This window comes from Photinus pyralis, unplaced genomic scaffold (genome assembly GCF_008802855.1).
Source record: "Photinus pyralis isolate 1611_PpyrPB1 unplaced genomic scaffold, Ppyr1.3 Ppyr1.4_LG7, whole genome shotgun sequence".
NCBI classification, from domain to species: Eukaryota; Metazoa; Arthropoda; class Insecta; order Coleoptera; family Lampyridae; genus Photinus; species Photinus pyralis.
This window is the reverse complement of record NW_022170738.1, coordinates 16,067,261-16,079,191: the sequence shown is the minus strand read 5'-3', so window position 1 is coordinate 16,079,191 and position 11,931 is coordinate 16,067,261. Positions and strand designations below refer to the sequence as shown.

The window sequence follows — 11,931 nt, the reverse complement described above, 5'->3', positions numbered from 1 at the left end:
CAAGATTTCCCCTTTGAACCTAAAGTCTACTAGAAAAGAGCTTAGTTTCCTATTTAATAAGCTATAATAATAAAAATTAGACAAGCACATAGGTCAACGAGCGGAGTTGTTTCCATTTTCAGAGAATCGAGAAGGGTTGTAACTGTATGAGAATTCCCTCCAGAAAATTCGTCTCGAAATATTCCGCGCAGAAAAGATTCGCTTTAACATTGCCATGGAAAATTGCTTCCAAAAATGTTCCTCTAAGAAAACTCAATCCTAAAGTTCCCACCTGTATCCGTGAAAAAAGTTCTGATGCCAACCTTCCTTGGGCGAATCCTCCGGGGATGATTTTTCTGGGTGTTGTCAGTTTTTGAACGGGGACTTATTGGAGCCAGTCCTCCAAATGTCGCACGTGCCTAATAAATAAAGAGTGTAACCATCACCAAACCCAAGTCAAGATAGTATCCAGGAATCCGAATCAAACAAAATTTCGATCATGTCGGTCTGTCGGTCGATCCGTTGTACTCTCATTTCCGGCTAAACGCTTAAACCGATGGGAACCAAATTTGGTACACATATCCTTAGACATAAAACAAAGAACTGAAACACTTTTGGACAGAACGCGCATGCGCAGATGTGTGGGTGGTATCTGTGCCAGTCACAGCAGTTTTTTTTAAAAAGCTTGGTAGATATCCGCTCCATAATGTTATTAGTGAACTCATAAAAAGCATATACACAGTAATGTTAATTTCGTTATTATTACCAGGTAAAAGTTCCGTTGATATCAGAATCTATTGTGACCAAACACTCTGTATAAAGAACAATAATAGTCGTGGCGATTATTTAATGAGTAAGGTGCATTAAACTAATTTTAACATTGATAGTAATCATAAATTACTGTAAAGCCATTAAAGATTGTTAATTCAAATATAACACCGTTACTATCCTTCCACCAAGAAAACATGTAAAAATAAACCATTCACGCGGATGATACCGGTGTTATAATTTAATTCCAATTGTACTGCTGCGTTGGTTTATTAAGGCGTTTTGTATAATTGTAACAAGTGCATCTAAAAAGTTTCTTTTGTTAATATAAAAGTGCTAACATTCCTGTTTTAGATGCATTCGTGTTTTGGTGTAGGTGCAGGAGAAAAACGTTTGGGAAGCACTGATTCGCACCATTATACCATATTATAACCCACTCATAAATAAAGTAATATAATATATTGTACCGAACATATTTATAGTTCATTAGGGACCATTGGTTACCTGTTTGGCTGGACAATTTCTAATTGTAATCGAATAAGCTCCTAATAAGCGCAGAAGGAGACACTTTGCCGAATGAATAATTTATTTATAATGATAGAAATAAATATCGGATTATAAAGATTTGTGTGGTGTGATGAATGACCGGGGCTGTCAAAATCGGCTTATTTAAACGCTTAAAGCTCTTTAATTGATTGTACCATTCACAAGAATTGTTAAATGCGGTTGAGTAATGACCTTATATACCGATTGTGTGAAAATATGAATTATACAAGCATAAAATTAGTAAGTGTGTAATTTATTAAAGTTTCAAGAATTATGTACTTGCTTGTGCATGGTCGCGTATATATAAGGAAAAAAAACCGTATTCACAAATTTGCGTTGGAAGAATGAAATGTGGCGGTTAATTTTTGAGAGCTTTGTGTCGGAGGAATTATGGTATCATTGAATTCCGCCAGATGCACGCGTTCATTAAAGCTTTTTGATTCGACTATTAAAAATCGTTTATATCAACTTGATGTCCCACAAATTTTCACCTTTGAAAATCTTACCAACTGGTTGCTTTGACTGGTTTTATAAGTTCCAAATTAGTTCATTCGTGTCGAGTGCGTATACACTCACAAATATATAAATTATATAAGTTAACTGAGTCGAAATACGTCGCATGATCATCTGGAATAGGAAACCTGTACTGTAGTGTATCTATTCAAAGTAATCCACTCAACTTTGAAAATTCTTCAGATCTCTTTCAATTCCTTCGGAGCGTCCTCTTTTATCGTTTCAATGGTCTCAAAACGAGGTCAGCGTAGTAGGAACCTGAGTCCATCCGCGACCAACTTCAGTTCTTTACCGCAAATGTATACTCAATCAAATAAAGATACGGCACTTTGGTCGAGTCAATTCAAGATAAACCCCACCATGGCATTGAAACAAAAAGGTTTGCCTTAGTTTGTTCTTAAAATCTCGCCTCTAACTCTAGCTCTGTCATCCCGCCGCGCAAACTATTTTTGTTGTTACTTTTTCAAAAAATCTCAGCAGCAAAACTCACGGTTCTTACATGCTCAAAACATCATGCTTTGAATGTATCTAAGGATACCTCAAACCCAGTAATACGAGACTTCATATAACTATATATACCTTTTAGGTAGTTAAGAACCATCGGATTGGCATGCATTTTTTGTCACGTGTCTCGTGTCACGTGCGAGTTCATTGAGCATTAGTGTGAAGTTGTTATTAAGCGACAGAGCAAAGCGATTTTTCTGTAAAATGTACAGGAGGGCAGGATATTGCATAAAAATTTCCCATGTTAAATCCCTACGTTCCTACTTACCGTGTACCACCCTGTATATACCACGTATTGTAACAAGCCAATTGAAAATGGGTCAAATCCAATGACTCCGTGGGGTCACACCGAGATGCTCTGCCGCTTTTTTAGACGCTCTTTATGTGTTTATTATCCTATTAGGGGGTTCTCCGTGCCAGAATAATTTGAGATCTTACGATTCTTCGATATCCGTCCCAAAAATGACTGTATATCATGTAGCGTTATAGTTTTTTTGCCTGAAATTTAGAAAACATTACTGGTGAGGAAATATTGAATTACGAAGGCCGAGTAGGTATTTTAACTTCCGAGTCAAGTAGTGTCATTTAACTGAAGAGTTTTGTATTCAATTTTTTCACCACTAGCGTATGATGACATGATTATTAACATTTTTTCCACTTTTAAAGTAGACTTTTCCGTAGTTGTTCAAAATGGTTAATAATACGATCATTATTAACTAGTAGTAAATATCTTCAAAAATAAAATAAATCGGATTGCGCATGCGCAAAACAAATATTTTTTATTATAATAGCGATCAATTACGTCTCCAAATAGCCCAAAATAAATGCGTAACACAAAACTCGCACTCCAACCGTCACCAACTAAAAAAGCAAAGTTTAAACGTTGCCTCCCGTATGTAAAGGCCACTTGCACCATAAAATAATCTCCTTATTTATGCATTTTTACATAAACCGCCAATCACAATTGGACATCAATAACGGCAGCTTCTACAGAACGCGTCCTGCGCCACCACTTACGTCGGGAACGCGCACATCTTCGTAATGAAATTAATTAATTAAACAATAACACTTATTTTACCGCAATCGGTCAGATATAACCTTTTATAAATCATGCAAATTCTACCCGATCTGTTTTACTTCTAGCACCTTATCTAAATTGCACAATATAAATCAAAGTGCAAAACTCTCTTGTGCAACTTTTATAAATACGAGTATATACGGGGTAGTGACTGGACGAACGCACCATAGGAATTCCAATATTGGCTCCCCTAATTATTTTAGAAAGAAAGGATAAAAGATGATATTGTAAAACCTCACAGGCATACTAGGATATTTAGGTTTTTTGTAAAGAAAAAAAATTACGAATCGTACTTTTGTTTCCTATTTTATAAATTCAGAACCTGCAAAAATTTAAAAATTAAAAACTGTTGCGTTTCTAAAGTCAGTAATGCCATGGAATTATGAAATCAAACAAAAGCGGCTGCATTGCCATTAGTTAGCTTTGTTTGATCTCAAACTGTCATGGCACCACTGATTTTCTTAAAAACGCCAGTTTTCAGTTATCCAATTTTTCGGTTTCAAATTTCAAAAAATTAAAAGCTGCATGGATTCGTAATTTTTTTGTCTACAAAAAACTGAAATATATGCGATCTCTAAAATACTTACGAACGCCAATAATTAGAAGGGAAAGAATTACTATTGAAATTCCTATGGTGCGTTGTTCAGGTTACCACCCGGTATATATAAAACAAAGTTGTGCATGTTATACCACTTACAACTCAAGAACGACTGGACCGATTTTCATTATCTTTGAGTTGTTGGTCTCCAACCCGAATAGCAGAATAACTATTAAAATATAAAAAAAAGGAAATTATTATAAAAGTAAATAAGAGAACTAATGACAACAACTGCCAAATGAAATGTTTTCAATCTCTCCAACCATCAAATTAAAATCTCTATCAAATTAAAAAGTGATAGATATGTTATTTTTGCTTTTGATTACTGAACTGTAAATCACGTATAGTGTGTAATAATGCCGCTTAAAAATACGCAATACTTCAAAAGAAGTAAAGTGTACACATTGTAATTTTGCAACAATCTTCAACATATTCTGAAACCACATCTCTTAAGATACAAATCTTTAAACGAATTAAAATTATACAACGAACTACTGCACCCGCAACGTAAGAGGGCGAAAGATCACGCATCCCCACTATTCATATTTTATTAATTTGCACTGATTAATGCGCCATGTAACCAGATGCCTCCCCTGCAAACTTTAAATTATTCATCTGATAATAGCTCGCAGTAGCCCTTTTATTTGCCGTACCAGTACAGCAAAGTTAAGTAGGCATATGTTAGTTAGCACTACTTTCAGATATTTAAGATGTGCACAGTGTGATTTTGCAACACATCTCCATGTCCTCAAACGACATCTCAGTTTCAAAGGATTTAAAATGTGTACTCTGTAATGGCACTATATAGAAATGCGAGGCAATCACCTCTGTGATATATCACTAACGTTAAACTTAACGTGCCTGCAGTTATTTTGCCCATACTAAATAACGCAAAATAACGTTTTTTTGGCAGATAACCTGCACGTTAAGATACATCACAGGATTAAATGCCAATGTAGCCACATATACGAGGTTCGCCGGAATAGGCATTACAATGTTCGCTGGTATTCAGTCTTGTGATATATCAGAAACGTCAAACATAACGTGCGTCTTATCTGTAGAAAACGTTATTTTGCTCATAGTAAATAACACAAAACAACGTTTTGTAACAGATAACCTGCACGTTAAGTTTGACGTTTCTAATACAACACAGGGCTGATTATCTATACAAATAAAAATGAATGTTTGACTGTTTGTCTCTTATGCCTGCCTAAACCGTTTATCCGATTGCGATGAAACGTTGGGAAATGATTGGACGTATGCCCGCGAAAGATTTTGAGGTAGTAAAATATTTTCCGAAATTTCCAAGGGAAAAAACAGGGTATTACGTTCTACAGTGGATAAGAAACGTAGGTTGAAGTCACTACATTTTTTTTATTAGTATGCGGGAATTGGTTGTATTCGTATATAGACAGCTAGTCATATCAGATATAGAAATCAAAAGATGCAGAGAAGCGAAAAAGAGGCAGAGTACCCTTTCTCTGCCTCTTTCCGCTTCTCTGCTCCTAGCAACGAAACAACACTTCGCTGTTTTAATCAGCGAAATGTCACATTTGACGTATATATACAAGGTGGCGCAAAAAGAACGCATGGATTTGAGTAACGTAGTACCAGTGGAGGGGAGCGGTCAGTGACCGCCGAGCGACGCCATTTTGTTGGTTGGAGCGTCCAGTTTTAGTAGCAATGGAGCAGTGGATGCGTTCTTTTTGCGCCACCCGTATATATTTCAGCACTACGGGCCTTATAGACCCATGGCTTAGTCCTTTCTACCTTATTACATTAAACCGTTGACTTTACCCTAATCTTCACATTTGTTTAATCTTATCCACTACTTTATTCCATTTTACCCTATCTCTTGCTCTGGTTTTCCAATCTTCTACCCCCACACTCTTCGCATCTTTGATCACTGCATCTAGCCACTTCTTTTTTGGGCGTCCTATTTTCTTTTTTCCGCCAGTTCCCCCTTCCAGCATTCTTTTTGCGTGTCTGCTTTTTTCCATTCGAACGACGTGTCTTAGCCATTTAACCCTCTGAGCTCTTATGAACGTCACTATCGATATGTCCCCGTAAGCTTCTTGTACTTCTCTATTAGTTCTTCGTCTCCACTCTCCATCCTCGGTTTTCACTCCTCACAGTATTCTTCTTAACACCCGTCTCTCCCATACTCCCAGTTTTCTTCCATCTGACTTGTCATTGCCCACAGTTCACTTGCGTACGTTACTGTTGGTCGTACAATCGTTTTGTACATTCTCAGCTTTGCCGCTCGAGATATCTGCTTTGAATTTAACATATTGCTAATCGCCCCTATCGCCCTACTCCCCCTAGTGATCCGGTTTTGTATTTCACACTCTCGTCCACCGTGTTCGTTATTGTGACTCCAAGGTAATTGAAACTGTTGACTTTTTCCAAACTATATGTCCTCTCACCCGCTTGGAAATTGACGCCTGTATTACTAGTGCCTACATTTTGCCGCATTTCCATGTATTTCGTTTTATTCTCGTTTACTTCCAGCCCATACAATCTCGCTGTTCTTACTAGTGTACCAAACATCTTTTCTAGCTCCTTCTTTGACCTTGTTACTAGCGCTAAGTCATCTGCATAAGCGACTATTTGGTGTCTTCTTTGATAAATGATTCCGCCCCCTTCCATCCCACTTTCTCTTACAATTGCTTCAAGAACAAAATTAAACAGCACCGTTGAGAGTGGGTCGCCTTGTCTTAATCCTATCCTTCCAATCACACTTTCCGATACACATCCGTCTATCATAATTTTATTTCTGGTATTGGTTAACGTCATTTTTACCAAATTGATTAGCTTCGTCGGGATTCCGAAGATTTGTAGGGCATCGTACAGTTTTCTTCTGATAATGGTGTCATACGCCTGCCGGAAATCAATAAATAGTATGTGTAGTCCCAAATTCTGTTCGTAACTGTTGCTTTGAAGCATTTTCATCGTAAAGATCTGGTCCGTTGTACTTCGTGCTTTTTTAAAACCTCCTTGGTATTCCCCCACGACTCGTTCCTGGTGCTCGGTTAGCCTGTTTCGTATTATCCGCGCGAAAATCTTATATGCCACATCGAGCAGAGATATTCCGCGGTAATTTTCGCACATACACCTATCCCTTCTATTCTTATGTATTAAGGTTGATTCTCACTTAACATAACGTTTCCATACCATATCCTTTCCATAACCCTTCCGTAAATTATTATACCTATGAAATTGACCTTTAAGTGATATGTGCGTAAGACATTTAGCTGCGCGCTAATACACATTCTCCTTTCCGTTCACATATGGAAGGCGAATGTGTATTAGCGCGCGACTGAATGTCTTACGCACATATCACTTAAAGGTCAATTTCGTAGCCCATAATAATTTACGGAATGGTTATGGAATGGATATGGTATGGAAACGTTATGTATAGTGAGAATCAGCCTTTAGGCATACGATCGCGTTATGCCATCCTGTGGCATTCGTTCTCTTCTTCACGCCTTTATGATCAGGTTCGTTACTGCCTGTTTAAGCCTTTCTCCTCCCCACTTATATAACTCTGCTGGTATGCCATTTTGTCCAGTGCTTTTGTAATTTTTTAAAAGTTTCATTCTAGCCTCGTTCCGTACTTGCAGTATCTTCCTGCATTGTTCGTCGAACCAATCCTTCTGTTTTCCTTTGGTTTTTCTTCCCACCAATTTTTCCATGGTTTCCTTTAATGTGTTTTCCATTTGACTCCACTCCTCCTCAATATTGTCTGGTTTCTGTAGCTTCCTTAATGTATAATCTAGCTGCTTCGCCGCTTCCGTTTGCACCTCTTGGTTTAGAAGTTTTTCCACGTTGTATTTGACTAATGTGGTCTTTGCTGCTTTCCAGTTCTTTGGAGGACCTTGTCTTAGTGTAGCAATTATTAGGATGTGGTCTGAGTCGATATCGGCGCCTCTGTAACTTCTTACATTTTGTATGTACCTTTGGTGTTTACTTTCCATTAGTACGTGATCTATCTGGTTTTTGGTCTTCGCGTCCGGCGAAATCCACGTTGTTTGATGTATTTCTCTGTGTTTGAAATTCGTGCTCATTACTTTCAATTTGTTTTCCAAAGCAAACTGTATTGCGATTTTTCCGTTTTCATTTGACTCATGGTGTTTACTATTACCCCCGGTTACTTTGATATATTTTTCCTCCCTTCCTATCTTGGCATTTAAATCACCTAATACCATTTTGACATCGTACTTGGGAGTTCTCTCCAATATCCTTCCAACTTCTTCATAGAACTCACTCTTAACTGTCAATTCCTTGTCCTCCGTTAGAGAGTGTATATTTACTATTGTTATTTTCCTATATCTCCCTCTGACTCGTAGTCGACAAATCCTTTCATTTACTGCCTCAAAATCCACTATTGTGTCCTTGATCTTATTGTTTATTAAAAACCCCACCCCTAGGTATCTACTTGCTCCTCCACTATTATAGAAGGTGTAGCTGTCTACGTATAAAAAAAGAAATGTTCGTTTTGAAAAGAGTGTATTTGTTAGCGTGAAGACCTTTTAAATCGTAAATGAGTATATCGTTTCAATTTGTTATTGTTTTGATGTAGTCCTTTGACTAATAACTCTCTTTGCAGATGGGGAAATAGTGTTAGTTACATGACGACTTATAAAATTTTGAAGCTGGACAAACTACGTGACAGTTCAAGAAACTTATTAACATTAAACTACTTGACTTTACTTGACAGCCAATTTCCACTACCTACTGGACCTGCCTTGATTTGATTTCAAGTCGAGTTAAGTCAAGTAGCGTGAAAATAACGTCAAGTAGTGAATGAAACCGGAGAAATATCGACGGTTTTTAGATTTTTGTGAAAACATCTATTTTGGTGGGGTGGTACCAATTTTCGTTGAATTAGGTATATCGTTCCCTGCGCTACTAGTGCCCAGTACTAAATTTGAAAGTTTGGAGAGTTTTCCATATACTTGAGCCTGTACTTGAGATTCCTGAATCCATCCTAGATTAGAATCCATCCGCATCCTTAAAACAAATAGTGACATAATAACATGGTTTTGTTTACCTTCTGCAGAGGCACCTCTAAATAGCATTATGCGGGTCACTCTGTAATTGGGCGCATGCCTGTTGAGGGCCCAAAACAAGAGAGGGATAATAAAAATAAAATAAAAATAAAGAGAAATGTGGTGTTTTTTGCACACACATTTAACTTAAATTTCATACTTCGCTGCTGATTTACCATGAAAACCAATTTTTTATTCCGTTGAGACTTAAATTGCAGAACGACACCTATACTGAAACAATTGTTATTGTCTTTCTGGTAAGGGCAGTCAATATGGCAAAGAGAAATAGGCGAAGTTGATTTATAACTCTTCGCCCATCCTATATGGGATTTCTAAATTGAGCTGCAAGCGAAAGAAGAACAAATACCTGTGTATATGCTGTGAGTGTCCATGAGTAACCAATTGACCTGTTGGATTTTGTTTTATACAAAATACCACAATTAGTTGATTTAAGAACACTGAATTGCTGCTCACTTCCAAAAGCACGGTGGAAGTAAAGAAATTAGTTTGGCAAGTTTTTGTTTCCATAAGAAACGCGTGTTTTACCTTTTAGGTACATCTATATTACCTACATGAGAATGCAAAAGAAAAATTTCATTCTACACGCTATTGACTTTAAAGTTACAAAACCGAAAGACGTTATCGTCTGCTGTATTGTTTGCGTGTATTCTTTGCAAGTAATTATCTTTGTGTACGCTCACTATGCAATCTAATTTGCACTCGTAAAACACTACAACAAAATTCTTGTTCGCAACATAATTTACGTTTATCATCTCATTATATCCTAACTAACAATAGAAATTAAAGGCTGTTAACAAAACTATACACGTTGTTCATAAAGCAAATTAACGAACTGTTACAATTCGTCAGCGCAAGTAATTATTATTTGCAAGTGAATGCATTTATAAATTTTGGAGTGCGGGTTTTAAAAATGTTGATTGGGCTATAAATTAGGCGACAGTTTTAATCGATTAAACGACGTTTTACAACTGTCTTTTGTAACAAGCTTCAGACACATTATAACATCCTGAACTGACTTCATACATCTTCAAGTTTTTCCGAAATGGGTGGTCATTTATCGTTTAAAGTCTTCGTATATACACTCATTTACTGCAATTCTACCGTATTATTTGTCTCATTCGGTATCTCTTTTATCCTTACTTTCAATTCTCTGCGTCAATGTGAGTTTGTCTTTTTCTATAAGTAATGCTATTTGTAAGTTATCCTCTATCTTACTTCTTTTACGACAATCAAGTTAGAAAAGATTCCTTTTGACTCGCTATGCGCAGTAGAATTTTAATTGCCATTTAAAATAACGCAGCTTTCGTTGTTTCTTTGTAATTCAAATTTAAGTTACCTATGTAAGAAATTCCCTCTTGTCTTACTAATATATTGTTCTGGAAGAAGGACGGAAAATTCCTCCTTAAATGTTGTACGATTAAAGATGAAAATCGTATCGAGATTATAAGCCCCGCAGTTGATTGTATACCGGAGTTTACTTTTAGCAATTAGGTTTAGACGTAAACGATGTCTTTGTCAGTTGGAACGGTGAGTTTATTTTCCTTCCTTTTCAACCTCCTAATTAAAACATCCAAATTGCGACTGCCTTTAATTACCGAGCCAATTATCGTAGTTTTTAAGCCGTTTAACCTGTACATTTAATAATTACACAAAGTTTTGATGGTATCTCCTGCATACAGATGGAGGCATTTGCTTCAACCCACGTAGAAAAAAAAGCATTTAAATTAGGTTACCAGCGACAGTACCACCCCTATATATTTCCAACTCTATTAGTAAGGATTATGGAAGGCGAAATTTATGCGAACATTAAGTAATGTTTACTATAAAAATTTGAAGGCGCGAGTGGTTTATGAATTGAAATTGTACAACTGAGAGATTATGGCGGTTAAGCTTTTGATCCGAGGATATACGATGGTTATCTTGTAAATATTTTCCAATAACTTATATAAATGTAGGCGTTTGCATAAGTTGACTGGCTATAAATACCTTGTCGAGAGTCCAACTCCAATAAATGGTATTAATAGTAACGTGCTTCACACTTATAAGTACATCGTAGCACTAATACTAAGCATTAAACGTTAATTACATGTATATAAACGAGATTTTCGATCGGCTTCTGCAAATTAAATTTGCAAACTAGACGCATTCAAGTCTTTTTCGTTTTAATACTGTAGCACAAGTCTCAGATGGCATTGCGTCGTAATATACATAATGCAAAGACGTACATAAAGTCTGTGATTGTGAAACTTTCAAACGCATAAATTACAAACGTAAATATTATAAACAAATTGTAATGAAAACTTCAATAAAAGCTTTTCCGAACTGTAGCCAGATGGTGGTGGCCAGGCGGGATTCAGCCCCTCCTAGAGCGGAGCCCCCCCCCCCCCCCAAGGGATACTACATTTAACTTAACAAATTAAAACTAGATTAGATAATGGAGATCCAAAACACAAACCATTCCCTATAAAACTGCAATGGTTGTAAAATTCAAATTTTGTCGTTGAGTAACAACATTGTAAAAAGGCGTACAACGCTACTCGTTTCGGCAAAAACATGCCATCATCAGGCTACAAATAGAGTATATTAATTATAAAGGTCAATACCTAATAAAAACAATTACCTTACAGTTCACAACTGTCAATACCTAATAAAATCAATTACCTTACAGACCACAACTGTAAGGTAATTGTTTTTATTAGGTATTGAATTTTATAATTAATATACTCAATTTGTAGCCTGATGGTGGCATGTTTTTGCCGAAACTACTAGTAGCGTTGTACGCCTTTTCAAAATATTGTTACTTAACGACAACATTTGAATTTTACAACAATTAAAGTTTTATGGGAATGGTTTGTGTTTTGGATCTCCATTAA

The 11,931-nt window shown here is 36.6% G+C and overlaps 1 protein-coding gene across 1 annotated transcript; it reads right to left on the bottom strand.

Annotated features, from left to right (window-relative positions):
• Nucleotides 1-7,468: 7,468 nt before the first annotated feature.
• LOC116176092 (craniofacial development protein 2-like) lies at nt 7,469-8,194 on the bottom strand. The gene has a single exon (XM_031494564.1). It carries the CDS (start codon nt 8,192-8,194, stop codon nt 7,469-7,471), a length of 726 nt encoding a protein of 241 aa, XP_031350424.1.
• Between the last annotated feature and the right edge of the window lie 3,737 nt (nt 8,195-11,931).